The sequence below is a fragment of the Hippoglossus hippoglossus genome, chromosome 10 (assembly GCF_009819705.1).
Source record: "Hippoglossus hippoglossus isolate fHipHip1 chromosome 10, fHipHip1.pri, whole genome shotgun sequence".
NCBI classification, from domain to species: domain Eukaryota; kingdom Metazoa; phylum Chordata; class Actinopteri; order Pleuronectiformes; family Pleuronectidae; genus Hippoglossus; species Hippoglossus hippoglossus.
Window position 1 is genome coordinate 23,084,857 of NC_047160.1, and position 18,128 is coordinate 23,102,984.

Consider the following 18,128-nt stretch of genomic DNA (forward strand, 5'->3'; position numbering starts at 1 on the left):
GTTCCTGTCCATAAATCTACGTTCCCTCTGTCTCTGTCTCTGTCTGTGTGTGTGTGTGTGTGTGTGTGTGTGTGTGTGTGTATATGCGCTCTTGTACATCCAGCTCTCTAAGCCAGGGTAGTGCCAATGCGGCGGTGCTGGACGTCACACAGACGGGCGGGCACAAGAAGCGGGTGCGTCGCAGCTCCTTCCTGAACGCCAAAAAGCTTTACGAGGACGCCCAGATGGCCAGGAAGGTCAAGCAGTACTTGTCCAACCTCAGCCTGGAGGTCAACGAGGAGAGTCTGCAGACGCTCTCGATGCAGTGTGAACCCTCCATCAGTACGCGTGAGTTTGGCGCAGTTTTACACACAAGGACATAAAAATGATTTTGTTTACTCCACTTGGGATACACACATGTTCCCAGGACTCACAGGCCAGAGACAGACAGGGTGTAACCGCTGTAGTAACAAGACAAGCAGTCTTACTTACAGACTTATTGGCAGCGAATAGAAATGGATAAACCAGCAGGACGGTTTCACATGGTTGATGCCAGCTTTACTTGCTGCTCACAGTTTTCATCCATGCAACAGACCCAACTGTCCATCATTTCTCATTCTCATAAACTACACACCAAATTCCTCCTTCTTCTTCTTCTTCTTAATCCTCGTCTTTCTCCCCATACTCAGTGCCCAAGAACGCCGGTGGGAAACGACCAGACACGTCCCCGGTCGTGTCTAGAGCTGCCAGTCAACAGAGGGGGCAGTTGACCAAAGGAAATCAGGCTCTCCAGGTCCCTGCCGTGGCACTTTACCCATCCCGAAAGAAGGTTCCAGTCAAAGATCTGCCGCCTTTCGGTAAGATTGAGGTTCATGAATTTGGAGTAATTTAATGAGTACAACCAGTACTTTTAGGTACACTGATAATAACTATTCATATTTATTTCTTTACATGTGTCATTTTCATGGTGTTTGACAAGTTATTATCATAACCTGTTCAATAACAGGTGTGAAAGGAGCGAACACAATAATCAAACTGACAACAGACCAAAGTCAGACACTCGCCTGAATCACAAGGTCAAACCAGAACAATGCAACAAAGACAGAACCTCGGTTCAGACGTTCAGACGTTCAGGTGTGAAATCACCCTGATAGGTTTTTGTTTTAAGAAATGTCTACAACTCAATTTATTAAAGCAGAATGCATCTGAGTTAAACTATGACTTTAATGATAATACCATCAGTACAGAAATATTTGAACATATTTCTTGTTTTCATTTCTCAGTGTGATTATTGAAAGAGCGAAAACAATCCTGTATAAATCCCCTGTTCTCTTCCACCCTCCACTCGTCCCCTGCTTTCTCCTCCACAACCTGTTATTTCAGATGATAGCAGAGGCAGCCTGTCCCAGCGTCTGTCTTTACGGCATTGCTGCCTCCTAGAGGCTGTCTGGCAACGAGCTTATAGAGAAAAGCAAATCCCAGACAAAGCAGTTTAGCATCCCGACAGCCTCGGGGGGGAAATGGCAGCGTTCCGCATGCTAATTCTGCTCATCTTCTCGCTCATGTCCACAGGCACCAGTTCTCCGCAATCTCTGAAGAAGATCCTGTCGCTGTCGGAGGAGGCGAGCGACAGACACCGGAGGCAGCCAGAGGACACAGTGTCCAACGCCTCCTCCCAGCTCTCCTCCCCTCCCACCTCCCCCCAGAGCTCGCCCAAGAAGGGTAAGTAAGCCAATAATCCTCCTTCCCTCCCCCCTCTCTCACACCACTCCTCAAGCTCCTTCTCACTTCCATGATGGGCCACCAATGCCACCTGGTGGTTGCCTTCGTGAATTTAGTGTCAGATTATCCTATTACACTTATTATTTCAACGTGTTCCACACTCCTCAGAGTTGTGTCGCACTGTAAATTCACTTGCAAGACTTGGGTAGAATATTTTTCACATTTTGACTAAAGTTTAGAACATTTCTTTCTTTTTTCTTTTCCAGGTTACAACCGGATGGGCGACGCCTACTCAGACTCTGGTCACAGTGAGATCTCGTCTCGCTCCAGCCTCGTCAGTAACTCGTCTTTCGACATGGCCCAGGAGGAGAGGAGGCTCCGCCACTCCGGAGGAGTCGGGGAGTCTCACATCGTGGGAGCGCGGCTGGAACGAAGAGCCACCACTGACCCCGACCAGTACAGCCTTGGGTACAGACACTAAGAACTCAATTTGAAAATATGTTTTTCTGTCTCAGGTGATTTTACGTGTAGTGTAACGTTGCTTGTTTTTTTCATCTCACAGGTCATATTCCTCGATGCAGGACTGTCGGGGTATTTACGCCGGCTGCCCGACGGTGCTCTCTTCGCCCAGCTCAGAGGAGCTCACTCAGGATCAGGGCGACCGTGTTTCACTCGACGCTGCAGACAGCGGCCGCGGCTCCTGGACTTCGTGCTCCTCCGGCTCCCACGACAACATCCAAACAATGCAGCAGGGGCGCAGCTGGGAGACTCTGGCCTTCGGTGGAGGCGGAGGTGGAATCGTAGGACTCCCTCCCGGCGGACCAGAGGCCTTCTTGGGAGGACCTGCAGCACTGTGGGCGGCGCAGGCCAGGGGGAGCTGGGCGTCTGCCAGCTCCTCGTCATCCTCCGCCGCGTACTGGGGAGAGGACTCTGAGGGCGACACCGGCACCATCAAGAGAAGAGGAGGGAAGGACGTCAATGCTGACCCAGAAACGAGTAGCATCACATCCACCGGGTCAGAGGAGGCCAAGCAGCACGGCCGGCCGTCTCCATCACCCATCACCGCTGGGGGTAAAGGCCTCATTTGTGAGTGATTGCTTGTAGCAGTCCAGTTGTTTTGATCACTCATTGGTCAAGTTTTTTAAAAAACTACAGAATTAATCCATAAATTAGTTAATAATTTATATAATGCGAAATTCTGGGGTTTTTGTTCAATCAGGCGGATAAAAATTATACTGTCCTGTGACCCAGAGGTTTAAGATCCATGTTTCATTCTATTTTCATTCATCTCTATTCCTCTACCTTCAATGCATCGTATTTTAAACGTGCCTTCATCATTATCTTTTTTTGTATCCACTCAGCACGAAAAGAAGGCCGATACCGTGAGCCTCCCCCTACCCCCCCTGGCTACACGGCCCTGACCATCACCGACCTCGCGGAGGGTCAGCATCCGGCTCCGTCTGTCCCCACGACCACAGCGATCCACTCAGGCCGCCGGCCACCCGACTACACCACGGCTCTGCAGCGCTCGCGTATGGTCACCCAGTCCCCCGACTCCCACCAGGCCCAACAGGGGGCAAAACAGCGGTCGGGCGGCCTCCACCGCACCTGCTCGCCAGCCGAGGACCAAAAGCGCGATGAGGAAGAGGAGGGTGAGTCCTTGTCTCCCAAACTAGTCGCTCTGAGGAAGCCAAAGCGAGTGGCACAGCACACACCTGAGACTCCCAGACCATGAGTGTGTGTACGGGGGTTAACAGGCAGGGCCCCTCCCCCCAGAGGCAGGTAAAAACTAATTTATCAGGTTGCCCCCTCCCCTCTCCATTCCAATGAACCTGCATGTGAACAGGAACACACACTTGGACTGAGACTGCCCATTCCTTCACACGAGCTCGCTCAGCACCAGTAGGACCGGTCCCATTACAAATCTCCATCTTCTGCCAGTTGACTGTCAGAAGCGTTTGTTCATTTGGAGTGGGACCCTCACCTTTAACTGGCACGGTCATCATGCATGAGTCATCCTGGTGGAATCAGACACTCACCACTTCTCCTACTGCCACACACACTCTCTCCTCTCACCTCTCACACACTGTGCCGAGCAGCATCCATCCGCGGGCACGGTGCCGTTAGGGTCCTCTCCCCCATGCAGTCTAACTCAATGCCTGAAAACATGCACTTCCATTCTCCCTGCACCCACACGCACCTGACCCGCCTGCACTGGTTGAATTCTGTGATATTGTAGTTTCCAGCTGTTGAACTGAAACACAGAGATGTGTCCGGATGTGTCGATGAAATCAGAATTCCTACCTTCCACACAATCAATCATTGAAATGTGGTAAACATTAGTTTTCCGTTCAGATGATAATCAAATACGACTCAAAACGTCCTTGAGACAATTAAACCATCACAGTGAACGTTCTGCTTTAAGTTTTAGGGCGAACAAGAATCAAACTTTGATTCTGTAAGAAAGTTAACAAATGTTTGTTGAAATTAAATGTTGCTATTGAGCGTCCAGTTCTGACTAAAGAACTTTTGGGGCTGATGAGGATACTCAGATTATAAATAACTATAAATGAAAAGAAAACCCAAATATACAGAACTCGAATTCAGAAAATAAACAAACATATTTTTATGCATTGTTTATTCTGTAAAATAAAAGTTTTAATATCAGCAAACATCAAAACAAAATAGTTCATATCAGCAGATTGTTATTGGCCGACTGGCCGACTCTTCTTCTGACCCTCTGACCCTCACTGGTGTTGTGTTCCAGCTCCGTCACAGCTGAGAGTTTTTAATAAACTGAAGAAAAGACAAGAAACCACAGCAGGGAATTTAAAGTTATTAAACAGAAATGTTCAGCCATGAAGAATCTGTAAACTTATCTGAATTATCTGTTAAGGTTTAATCGATAATCCTTTATAATCCATAAAAACGACATCGCAGACGCCTGCTTCAAGTGAACACGGGGACTTTGACGAGCAAGTGACAGAGCGCTGGACGTCAGAGTAATAAAATATATCTGATGCTGGTGCATCTGTGAGTAAAACCAGCCGGGACTTTTCAAAACTCATCATCAATCATTCGTCAATAAAAAAACAGAATGAAATCGACAAAATGTCTTTTGTCTCTGTCAAATTTCAAGTCGCTCCAAGTTGATTTTCATTGCGCGCTGACATGAACAGGAGGCAGGAAATCAATCTGAAGAATGAACGCGTGCTTCAGGGAAAAACGTTTGACAGTAAATTACACGTGATTCATGTCTTTGACCTGAAAGAAAACAGGTTTCTATTCTCACTCGAGTGAACTTCTCACTACTTTTAGAAAGTAAAATGTGTCTGTGGTGTGTCTGCGTCCGTCCTCTGACCGTGTGTCTGTCTTCTCTCTCCACAGAGGATGAACAGGTGTCAGCGGTGTGAGGGACCACAGTGGACGTCCTTCTTGCAGTAACTTGAAGTCCCCCCCTGGTTCGGGGTGGGCAGGATTACAGAGACAGACCAATAGACTTCATCATCAGTTACATACGTGCCTGCCTCCTCCACTCGGCTCCCCCCCACCCCCCTCCCGATCGGTGGACTCCTCTGCTCGTCTCCCTCCCCTGCCTTAAAGCATCATGGGGGGTTGAATGACCCTGCATGCAAAAAAAAAAATACTGTGAAGAAGAAGAAGAAGAGGAGGAGGAGGAGATGGAGAGAGAGAGAAGGTCAAAGACGATGACTAAATGCCTGGCACTTTGAGACAAAGACTAGAGAATCATAACTGGCGTCGGGGAGGTCGACCTGGACGCACAAAACACACACACACGGAACCACAAACATGTCGCTGTTAGAAACCCTGTTAACACAACAGCATCATGACGTGTTGAGCTTCATCTGCACTTTCTCATTTTCTAGAACAAAACAGACTGAAGACGGAGAGAAACTACGGTTGACTTGACTCTTACATTTTTCAACTTCCCTCTAGATTTCTGTTCTTTTTTTCTTTTTCTTTGACTGATTGCACTCTGGGGGCCGAAAACGGGAAAAAGAGAGAAACCCAAGTCAGCCCATCGTTTCTCTGCCTGGACTGAAAACAACCCATCTGTCGTTGAGTGTTCGAACTCGGAAAAAAATCCAGTATTAACTCGTGTTTCACATGTGAACGTTTATCAAGTGTTGGTTCAAGTGGAAGCTCAACATGCACAGTGTACGGACACACACACACACACACACAGAGTACATGTTGTTGTACGGACACATAAACAAAAAAGACGGTTTATTACAGATTTAGCACTTTCAGCACAATCCCAGATGTTACCAGACGTTTGGCCTGGACACCAGGGTATGATCCGACCACGTCGTCCCGCCTCGGAGCTCGTCCTGATCACATCGGTCTCTTCTCATCATCCTGTGGCTTGCTGTAACATTGAGAGTGTGCGCCTCTGTCAGTCGCCCGTTGGTGAGGTTTTAAAAAAAAAAAAGCACATAGGCGATCGAGCGCCGGCTGAAACCTGAGGGAACGCGTCTGTTTCTGCAAAATCACAAAGGAGCAGCAGCGACAGACGCCTGTAGATTGGCCCTGTTTTCTCGTGTGAGGTGTGGACGCTCGCAGGATTTTTTCTCCTCACGTACGAATCAAGGCTGGAACTCGGCGAGCGCTCACCGACATCAGAGCGGTTGCCTCTTTATATTTGGTCGGAAAGGGATCAAGCAGGGTAGTGAACATCAGCAGCTGCCAACGTGTAAATTGTGAGTGTAGCTCAACTTTTACAAACCAATCTTGTACAGAGTCTTATGATACACACACATTTCCTTTTTTCAAAATAAAAGTACCCACAAATTGAGATTAGGCTTTTTTTTTTTTCTTTCTCCCCCCCTCTCAACTTTTTTTGTGAATGTCCAAAGCGCCTTACGATGCCATGATTGCATACATTTCTTTACGTGCTCGTTCTTTCGTCATGAATCACCTTGTTTCAGGAGCAACTCTTGAATCAAGCAATAGTGGAGTGAAAATGCCTTATTCAAGAAACTTCCCTGGACGTTTAAGACTCAAGTACAAGATGAAGTCAAGACATTTCTCTTTTGTGTTACGTGGCTTCGGGACGGCACCGTCAGACCCGTGTGTTACAGTGTGGTACAGATCCGTCTACACACACAGTGACCCTGCGCCTCGTCCGCTGCTGTCGAGTCATCTCAATGAAAAACGAAAAGAAAACCCTCTCACCTGTTACAGACATCAGCTCCGTGGACGCTGTGTTCATCCTCCGGCCTCCCGTTCGAATCTCGCCACCAGTGGAAGTGGCTGAATTGTGTTTTTGGTTGGGTTTTTTTGGGTGGGGGAGGGGGGGGACTCCGGTGCGGAAGCTGACAAATGAAGAATTTCCTTATTTCTTTTTTTTTTTTTTTTTCAAGGCTGCCAATCAGAACGATCAGATTTCTTCTTTTCTTCTTCTATCACTGATTCGCACTGATCACATTGATCAGTCTTGGAAATGACAGACTGAGAAAAAATAAGATGAATGAGTGCAGTGTGTGTTTTTTTTGTTGTTTTTTTTTTTCACTGCGTTCGGTGACTACATGCGAATCATTTCCGGGGGGGGGGGGTTCCTTTTGTTTATTGTAATATTATTATTTTATTTCTTTTTGTAATGGCTGCAGATAGATTGTTAATAATTTGTTTGTATTACAGTGGTGACATGCATCATTCACTTTCATTCAACTCTGAAGAATAATGTGCATATTAGCGGGCCGAGTCCTATTTCGAAAAACAAAAAGTTGCACAAAAATGTACAAGCGTAAAGATAAAAGTGTAGTAGGTAGAACTGCTACTCCGTTTGATGTGTGATGTCAGTGAGAAATGTACATTTAGCTGGTGATGACCTTCTGTTCTTCATTCTTTCTCGTACTACTTTGACCTGTGTATGTCTTTTAAAAAGACAATCGGCGGAGTACGTATCGGTTGTTTTTGTATTTTTAATACAATAATTGTAAATATTGGTTATATTTTTGTTCAAATGTACTATGTTTATGCCTCAACATCCAGTTTATATGAAGCTGGGAATCAATAAATACTGCATAAAGAATCAACACCTAGGTTTAAATGCACTTATTCATTTCTTTCTGCATTTTGATGTCTTTCTTTTCTAAATTGTTTTTCCTTGAGAGGTTTTTTTTTTTCTTCTTTCTCCCAGATACCGTCTAGTGTTTGCACAAGTCATGGAAGCAACTTGAAAAGTGTAACCCTCATACTTTTCTATCTGACCCCGCAGTGTGTCAGAATTAATAAAAAAGAGATATTGAAGTCTCGCCTTGCTTTCATTTACTCCTCTCGTATTGTCTTGTTATCCGGAGCTGTGAGAATAGCACAAGTCCCATCTCTAATTTTTCTTTCACTTTATTATCGTTGTTTTCTAAATTGTTCCTTAGATTAGCTGTTTGAGTTTAATATGAAATTCTCACTGTCACGGCATCCCTCTCATCATAAGAAAAATCGTATTACCTCTGGCCAGAGCTCAGGGGGGGACACACGCACTGTGATATTTATTTCTCCTGCAAGAAAAACATTTAATTTGTCTTATTTTTTAACAAATCCACCAAGAGATGCACTTATATCCAGAGAGAGATTCCTGCGCTATGAATAAAACATAAGCAAAACATTTTCATTACATTAAAAGAAAAAATCTAAAGTCGCCTGCATGAAAATGTCTTAACTGCACAGAACTGGAGCTGCAGTGGTTTCAGAAACATTTTTTAAAATCTTCTATTGCTGCAGTTACACCACTAGAGGTCACTGTTACTCCCGACAGTCAGGACCTGAACTCTTCACCACGAGTTTCCAAACTTTTCAGCCTCTGATCCATGAAACCAAGACTCCAGAGACTTGAGATCATCATTAATAGAATACAAGGTTATTTATTATGTGCACATGTCACAGTGATTCCTGTGCTGCTGCAGCTGATTCTGTTTCTAATCCGTCATGTGGGGACAAGAATATTAAAAAGCTGATGGCATTTAACATTTATAAGTTAAATACTATGTTTTACATCTACAACAATTATGGCCCAAATACTCTATTTCAAAATGCTGTTAAATTTTATGTGATATCAGAAGATCATCTTGCAACGTCTCTCTAAAGCTGTTTTCAGACAGGCACTGATCCTCTGGACATTCACCGGAGGGGCTGCATTTGTCTCTGGACTTCCTGCGGACTTTCTCCGGCCAGGATCAGGTCCCAGTTCTCCGGACACCCTCCGGAAATCATGTCTGAAAGTGGCTGCCTGTCTTGCAACCCACTTGGGGTCCTGACCCCTATATAGTACATACATAAAGAGAATAAGCTCATTCTAAACCCACATACTACCTCTCTCTGCTGTTAACCTTCTCATTAGCTGCTGTCATAACAGTTTCCTGCTGATGTGTGTTCAGACGGGGAGATGCTCTGCCCTCGGAGGATTTCACATTCTGACCGAATCTGTTACAACTGTCTCGCTCGTCACTCCCGGTCCTCATGAATAATGGAGCCGCACATTGTCCCCGGTTCTCCATCAGAAAAGCCGAGGGCCTCAATTTGTCACCCTTCTCCAGAAATTGATACACACTCACACCATGAGAAATGAGGGGCTGCTCTGACACACACACACACACACACACACACGTACACAAACTGTCAGTCCAGTAAATAAAGGTGAAAAATATGTTTCACTGTCTCTTGATCCATTTTCTGTTTCTATTCTCAATCTTTCACTCAGGAGACTTTCGGACGTGAGAATATTTTTGTGCCAATATTCAATATTTGTCAATTTGTCCAAACAGCCTCAAGTATTTTATTATTTGTGTTTATTATTGATTATCTATAAATAGTTTGTGTATTTCTGGAGTGAGAAAGTCAAGTCAAAGTTTATTTATTCAGCAACAAGTTGAACAGGCTTGAAATAAAAGAATAGAAGAATATATCTAACAATCTGAATAAATAGAGAATAAAGAAGTAACATAATATTAAACATCAATAATTGCGGTTTAAAATATTGCATAGAAACAGACGAAGGAGATACATGTTCAATTTATAAAGGATACAAATTAAATCATTCATTTCTCGGCCTTTGTCCAACTTCGTATCTTTTAAAAGTTCCGGCGCCGCAGCAACAAAACAAAGTGACATTCAGATAAATCCCTTCTTCACCCTTCTTCTCCTCCTGATGTCCCCCTCAGAACAAATGGAGCTGCAGCCCCAACGCTGACAAATCAGGTTTTCATTGGGACGAAGCATCGGAGGAGAGGGCGGGAGCGGGCGCCTGCGTTGGACAGATAACTGTGACTGACACGAGGATGGAACAGAAACAACACGAGGAACACCCCGAGCTTTGCTGCTGCACGAAATGACAGCTGCTGTAATCTGTGTCCGACATTAAACCACCGACCAGTCTGTGGTTAGAGGCAGATTCAATACTGAGAGTGTGCTGCTCCTTCAGAGGCAGCAGGGGGCACTCTTCTCTATGAAAACAGCCCCACATGGACGTGTCCACTCTTTCCCAGGGCGATGGGCCTTATCAGGGGGCAGCAGGCAGCCAGTGGTCGTCTGTAGATAGACGCCTGGTGATGTGTGTGTGTCTGTGTGTGTGTGTGTGTGTGTGTGTGTGAGTCGTGGACCGTGTTCAATCCAGGCAGCTGTGGGTCATATTATGGGACCGTCTGGATTCCTTTCATGGTAAATTGGATGAAGGCGGCAGCAGCACTGGAGCTGAGGGGAGTGGAGATGTCACAGCGTCCACCGGCCTGTGTCTGGACACCAATGAGGCTACACACACACACACACACACACACACACACAGACACACACACACACACACACACACACACACACACACACACACACACACAGACACACACACACACACAGGCCCGGGCAGACAATTCAGTTAAAAGCTGTCAGAGTCAAAAGAATTGAGAGAAAGAAAGATTAATAAAAGCCGTACACGCTCCTCTGCTCAGGAGCTTTCCTGCACAATTTGCTGTGGTGAAACCCAGCGAGGAGGAGGAGGAGGAGGAAGAGGAGGAGGAGGAGGAAGAGGAGAGGAGGAAGAGGAGAGGAGAGGAGGAGAGTTAACTCCTTTTTGTTTTGATGGAGAAACATGTTCACGCTCAACACAAAGGGACTCGAGCTGTTTCCATCAGTACCTGGAAATCAGAGTTCTTTTAATCATCTTTAGAGATTCTTATGATATTTAATGATTCTGTCAGATATGGTGAATGTAATCAGAAACAATCTATTCCTCCGTACGATTCGTTCCTTCATCCTTCCTGCTTTTGAAACTCCAACTCTTCCAATTACGTTTTGTTTTGGTAGGGCCACTTGCCGCCGTAAAATACCCAGCGAGCCCCATTGATACATTTTTGTATCTTATGACACCTTTAAAAAAAATCAATAGTACAAATCAGGCACAAAACCGTCAGTATTTTTCCTAGATAAGCGTCTCCCAACGACTCGGATCTGTTATCGCCTCGCATCGACCGTTTGGTTATTTGTGACAGAGAAGCCATTTTCCTTCTGTTCTCTTCACGCTCTCGGCGCCGCTCGTCCCCTCGACTGCTCCGGCTCTCGAGTCCTCGCCGTGGCAGATGAGCAGATAGCGACGCCTGCCTCTGACGGAAAAAACCTGCAAATGTGCTGAGATAAGAGGAGGCAACCGAACACGTCACCGTGGAGACCAGAGTTCTCAGCATCTGTGGGATAATGTCAGTGATTCTCCTCATAGGCCATTCAGACGATTATATACATCTATACATCCATCATCTATACATCCATTAATGGATCTATCTATCTATCTATCTATCTATCTATCTATCTATCTATCTATCTATCTATCTATCTATCTATCTATCTATCTATCCCTCATCCATTCATCCTACTGAATGAAACTCAGAAAGCGACTCGGTGTGTTTTCACTTCCTGTGTCCTGCTGACTTTCACTGACCCATTTGGCCACAATCTGAACTGTAATTGCAGCCGAGAGCTTCGCGACGCCTTGAATTCAAATGTTTCTTTCAAGGGAAACAAACCCACCAACAAACCTGACTCACAATAAGGTCGTTAGCATGCAGCCGGTAAACAGGCCGAGTGTGTTAGCATGTAATTAAAAGTCTCAGAGTCCTGAAGGGCGACAGGTTGAAATGCAGAGAGATTTAAGGAGTGCATTGTAAAGCAATAAGCTGTGATTCACCTCTGGGAGCAGTCTGCTGGGTCATGGGAGTTTCTATATGTTTAAGATATCTGGATATTACAACAGTGCCCAGGCATCAATGTTAGAAATGTCAAAACTGTGAATGTCATAATATCCAGTTTCTCCATTGGGACCATTAAATCTCCATCAATCTCCTCTTTGAAAGGAAAAACAATCTTTAATTTATTATTAAGTACAATGATAATTCATCGTGACATTTACATTCATAGAGGAGGACGACAGAAAATGACATCTGCCAGGTCATGGGTTGATTTTACTGGTGGACACTTGTTCACCGTTCTGCAGTTTCTGGGATAAAGAAGCAATTCAGAGTTTCACCTTGGTTTGAAGAACTGAGACTCAGCGTCCAAGTTTCTCCGTTTGCAGTGAACAGGACGTAGATATACGGCTGATTGTGTCGAGGTCTGAACCACGGCCGAGGGGTGGTTGACAAATAACGGTAAGTTAATGACCCCTGAGCTAATCAAGTCTAGAGGCGGTTCCTCACTATGCATGCAGGTGCTCAGTATATCCTGGGAGTCGTTGGCCTGAGGAGGATCCACCGGCTGGAGCCATCGCTGCTCGGTGATGGAAGGATGCATCTGTTGGCCACATTTTAAGGAGCCTTCGAAACGGGACAGCTGAGTCGTGCTGTCACTCAGTCTTCATAAGCAGCCCCTGAATCGAGACCCAGGAAACGTGATCATAAACTCGAGATATGATGAATCCCAGGAGGCGTCATGGCAAAAAAAGGGAATCTAATAGGTGTAACATTGCATTTGTTCTATGATCGATACGAGTACAAACAGCCCCAGAGCAGCTTCCATGTTCGATGCCGTAACTGAAATCCAGAGTCCGGTGTTGTTCCCTCTGCGTCAGATCCTGTATCATGTGGTCATCACAACGATGAGCTGACATTCACCCTCCCTCTGTACCACTAATTGGTTATTAGACCTAACTGGGTGTACTGGGAGAGGCACAGACTCTTCCCTCTCACATCACGTCTGACCCCTGATAGGTCGGCTCACTTCCACTGGGTTGGCAACTGCCAATATGAAGAGGGAGAGGGGGTGAGGGGATGAGGGGGTGAAGGGGGTGGGGGGGGGGTCAATACTCATTTGAGGTTGTGTTGGAAAAAAACCTGTCAAACCTCTGTTGTGTTTACGTTTTGTTCTGTTGCTCTGCGTGTCGACTGTACGTTTTATCGATCAGCTGCTCGACAGACGTTTCAACAACACTAGTTCGATTCGATTGAATTATGTGATTATTAAAGTTGTTTGTAAAGAAATAATAATAATTTAAAAAAGGTTGGACCTTGGTGGAGGTATAGAGCTCTTGTAGTGTTTCGGAGGAACCAGGTTATAAATACACTGCAGGTCAATACAAGACAGACTGAGACAGAGGATGGATGGTGGAAGTAGAGTTCAGTGGTTTTCCATGGTCGGATTCACTCAAAGCTCGGATCTGGTCGACATGCAGGGACGTCACAGGCCTGACTGTCACAGCGTCCTTATGAAAGCCTCCACGTTAATCTGCTCCAAATAAAGCTGGTATTAGTCCTGCTACTATTTCTGTTTGTCTCTGTGGACACTGACAAAACCACCGCTGCTCGCTTTAATTACATTTATTATCTGACTGGTCCTGAGGTGGAACAGAGTGGGCTGGGGATAAAAAGACAGCTAATGGCAGCTAAAGAACAGAAACTGTGGATCACATCACACAGAATACGTTTAACACATCGATGGTTTGATACTCAAACATGTTTGACCCACTTTGGAATATTTTAGTGTAAAAACCTGACCTGCAGTGGAACCTGCACAGATCAGCACGTAGAAGTGTTTTTTTAAGTGATGAACTTTGTGTCAGTGACTGAAACAAATCACATCAGGGTAAAGACTGATTTGTGTGAAGCTGATTTAATCTCTAAAGTCGTTTAAAAGGCTTCAACATTATCAATAATCAAGCTGCAGTCATGTGAGGTGGAAGTGAAACTGCCTCTGAACCAAATTCTCCTTATCTACCAGTTTAACACCTCAAAAGCTCCTCGAACAATAATTCATCATTAACAGGAAGTAGTGATGCAGCGAACCTGGATTTCATGCATTTATATAACCTGTATAAATTAAGAAAGTGCTGACTCAGTGCACGGTGGATATGGCGGAAAAATGAAGCCAATTTATCCCAGATACTGGTGCCGCCATCTTGTGCTTGGTGACCTCGTTTGGAACCAAAGTATAGAGGTTGTTACGTGCTCCCATTGATAAAAATTATTGGTTCAGACCTTCTTCATATTTAGGCTTTTTGGCCCCAGCCTCCACACATCTATAGTTTAATGTAATGAAATATTTCTTTGAATAAATAACTCATCAGTGTAGCGTCCCCCTTGTGGCGGCAACAGAGACCCACCTGATACGTGCACACGACCCATCGTGAGCCACTCTTCGCCGTCCTTTAATGAAATAGCATCAAATCAAAACTAATAAAAATCAAACTGATCAGAAACACAAACATCTGTGTGACAAGAATCACCTCAAATGACAGAAACCGTCTTTGTACAAACACTCATTTGACCTGTGTTTTGATTCTTCAGTTTCAGGCATGTCCCATCCACTAACATGGAGGAGGTGGGGTTTATGAACTATACTGTGGTCAGCCACCAGGGGGCAGTCAAGACATTACACAGTCTATGGTCTTGTCAACACTGCCTGCTGGAAAATTGAAGACGTCCCCATAAACTTCAAACATGTTTTTCCATAATCCGACAGGAAGACTCGTGGCCTGGTGAAAAGAAGAAAACACCATTTTACATCTCTTCCGCCTTTAATTCGACCGACCCTCTGAATCCTCTCTGTGCTGTGTGTGTTGTGTAGCAGCCAGTGTTGTGCCGGGGAGGCAGCATCGCAGCGGGGGAGGCAGGCAGCAGGATGAACAAGCTCTGGACAGCCTGGAGGCAGCAGCAGCAGCGGAGGGGAGGATGAGGACTGAACTAAACTCCATCTTAAGCAACATCTCCCACCCCCTCTGTGGTGGGCTGAGAGCTACACAGCATCTCCAGCCTCGGCTCCGGCATCACGGGCGGCTGTGGTGTTGTGTAATAACACTGAAGTCTTATTGAGCTCGGCCTCAACAAGGAGCCGCAGGACAATCAACCGATCGATTAGTCAAAAGCTAATTAATGAACAACAATAGCAACTGATTAGCAGCGAGTTTGAGTTTTGCTTTTGTTTCTGGGAGTTGACTAACGAACTCGACGCCGCTCTCACATCTGCACAACATCCATAAAGCTGCATTCAGACATGCACTGAACTCTGGAGTGTGTGAAGGCAAACGTCCGAGGGAGAGACAGAAGTCGATGTGCACAGCAGGAGATCTCCCTTAAATGTTGATTTTACACTTAGTATTAATACTTTAAAAAACATGTAGAATGATCATCTTTAAATGTAGAAACAAACTTGTTTCCTGCACTTTGGCAAATGAAGCTGGGCCAGAGAGGAGCTTATTTTTAAAAGTTGAAGTGGGCTGACAGTGAAGTAATATTTTAACTTAAAGGATGTTCAGTTTACAAATGTTTTTTTGTTGCTCGAATTAAACATATAACCTGCATTTGGATGTTTATAATTATAATTATATATTAATAGTAATATATCAACAGCTTTTCCTCATTATTTCTTCTTTCTAATTGCTCGAAATACTTGTTTAACTGAGCCTCTTGAGTGTTTATCCACTGAAAAGACAAACAAAGAATATAATAACAATTTGAACCTATTTTTCATTAACTATAGTTTGTTTTCATCCACTGCAGGGTGGTCTGGAGGGGGCGTGGTTTAGACTCTACAGCCGGGGGTGTGGTTTGGGCTTCGCTTGCGTGTGGCTCACGGTTAATTCAAGTGGGCGTGGCTTGTACAGGTGATTTACGCTAATTGCAGGAAGTGAATGAAATCTCGGAGTGAAACCTGAAGTTACAGCGGTAACTGTAAACCTGCGTCATTAGGTTCTGTCAGTTGAGGCCTGGTTTCACTGGAGAGGGGGGGGGCTCCTCCTCCTGTCATTTCCCTCATCAGCTGCACTGAACCTCCATCACACCGACCCACCTGAAGACCAACCTGCTGAACTTTACTTTATATAACTCAACATAGTTTAGCTCCAGAGAAGCTTCCAAACTCCAGATGAAGCCTCTAATGGAGCCCGGACCTTCTCCCCTCAGGATCTCCGGCCTCGTGCAGGTTTAAGTGCTTTGCTGCTTGTTGTGTTTTTCTTTCCCAAACTGACCTTTAATGGAGGATTTGATGAACTTGTTGGCTGCTGGAGTTCTGTCGTGAAGCTGGAAGTTTCTTCAACCAAGCTCAGTACCAGCCTGTTGCTGCTGACATATCAGAACCTGGTCTGGTTCTGCTTCTTGTTGTGTTGCACCTCTGACTGCTGCATCTGCTGTGCGTCAGTGTTGTGCTGCTTCTCTTCTCACCGCTGCAGCTTTTGCAGTGACTGCCTGTTTGCATTGGTGTTCAACATGAATGAAGGATTTCTTTGTGGCTCAGCTCTTGTGTGTTTTGTTTGGCAGGTGCGTTGTGTTGCTTCCACGTTTGTTTCCACACTGGAAATAGGAAGAGTCATATTTTGAGTGTTGTGGACACAGCTGACTTATTTCCCTTCAGGTTATTTCCATTGTTCTGAGGCTTTGGTTCATTCCCAGCTCAGGCCTCCTGTAGAGATGAATATTCCATCTTGTATTTGCTTTCAGGATGTGAACATCACGGCTGTCCTGCAAACTGCCTGTTCATAATTATATCCATATAATATCAGCGTCCAGGAAATCCCTACATCCCATCTGTAAATCTTAAAAAAGGCATATTTCATATTCAGCTCAATATTACAGGAACAAGATCAAATCAATTTCTTTACTTGTCTGCACATCATGATTAAATGTAAAATACTGAGGAGTCATGTTAAACCTCCCTGAGTGTGTATGTGCTGTGTTGCTGGTGTGTCTCATCCTGTCGCAGGTAGATCACTGGGTTTAGGGCGATGATGTGTTGTGTTGTAGACACACACTTTCAGGTTATTGCTGTGATAGACAGAGTTTGGTCTCACCTTTCAAGTAGAAGATGTAATATTTTGTTAACTGATGAATTCATATGTTTGGTAGAATGAGCTATATTGTTTTATATTTAATACATTTATTAAACGGCTTGTATGCTAAACCTTATAATAATTATAACTTCTCTAAAATTATAACTAAAGCTGTCGTTAGGTAAACAGATATTTTGCTGCATTTTACCTCAGCACATTGATGAACTGTCTATTCATGTTTAAATGTTTACATGTCAATTAGCTGACGCTTAAGCAACTTACAATTAGCATCCAGCATCTTGCCCAAGGACACTTCAGACGAGCAGCCAACCTTCTGGTTGAAGGACAACTGCTCTACCCCCTCAGACACAGGCGCCCTAAAATCTGTTGGTCATGACATATCTGTATCTTTTTTTAATTATTGTTTAAATTTGTGCCGATATGTTGTTAATGATGTATAACAACGACTCTGGTGGGACTCGAACCCACAACCTTTGAATCACTCCCTCAGTGCTGCTGCTTGAATGCTTGATGCTAGAAGTCCAATGCGCTGTCCATTGCGCCACAGAGCCACACGTACCCAGTGACTGATGTTTGCACGTGAGCGACACACAGACGTCATGTGACCCCTCGTACAGCGGTGGGAAACATCTGGTGACGGCCTCCGGTCGTCATCTCCCCCCAGCTCCCTCTGGAGAGCAGCTAATCAGCTCCCTCATATTAGTATTCCTGTTTCCCTGCCGCGTGTTCCTTTCGCCAGCTGCTCGGCAAACATCTGAGTCGACGTGTGCATTTAAATGGTGTCCACTCGAGTTATCTTGAGCTATTAGCATCTCGACAGCGGCTTTCACACAACATTAGGCCAAACTCAGAAAATCAGAAACTCGCAGCACGATCGTCAGATTTAGTTATGATGGAAATTGTTTTATCACAGGACCAGTTAAATTTATAAAACTTGAAGGAGTTCAATCAAAATGCTTCTTTATTAGATGAAGCAGGAAGAGCAAAACGGATTAATTAAAGCATCTATAGGGAACTGTTAAGATTATATTTGTACCAGTGCCTTGAAGTGAATGTTTGATTCCCACAATGATTCCTGGTGGTTTACCTGTGTGAACGTACAGGTTTTCATGTGTCAGCACAACCGTGTTATTATCTGAGTCAGAACATC

The 18,128-nt window shown here is 44.9% G+C and overlaps 1 protein-coding gene and 1 non-coding gene across 20 annotated transcripts in view; one reads left to right on the forward strand and one right to left on the reverse strand.

Moving 5' to 3' along the window:
* rapgef2 (Rap guanine nucleotide exchange factor (GEF) 2) overlaps positions 1-6,870 on the forward strand; it is a 96,923-nt gene extending 90,053 nt beyond the window's left edge. For 5 of the 19 annotated variants that reach the window (XM_034598990.1, XM_034598993.1, XM_034598998.1 and 2 more), the window contains 7 exons: positions 101-327; positions 669-836; positions 1,552-1,701; positions 1,968-2,169; positions 2,264-2,787; positions 3,063-3,353; positions 5,089-6,870. In XM_034598990.1, the coding sequence (XP_034454881.1) occupies positions 101-327; positions 669-836; positions 1,552-1,701; positions 1,968-2,169; positions 2,264-2,787; positions 3,063-3,353; positions 5,089-5,114 (1,588 nt within the window). In that variant the 3' untranslated portion in view covers positions 5,115-6,870. Of the gene's footprint in view, positions 1-100; positions 328-668; positions 837-1,551; positions 1,702-1,967; positions 2,170-2,263; positions 2,788-3,062; positions 3,484-5,088 lie in introns of all 19 variants that reach the window. The other 14 variants (XM_034598985.1, XM_034598987.1, XM_034598989.1 and 11 more) reach the window with 7 other exon arrangements.
* A 10,551-nt stretch (positions 6,871-17,421) lies between these two features.
* On the reverse strand, positions 17,422-17,529 carry trnar-ucu. The gene is made up of 2 exons: positions 17,493-17,529; positions 17,422-17,457 (listed from the first exon to the last, which is right to left on the reverse strand). It is a non-coding gene; the product is annotated as a tRNA-Arg (tRNA).
* Positions 17,530-18,128: the final 599 nt, after the last annotated feature.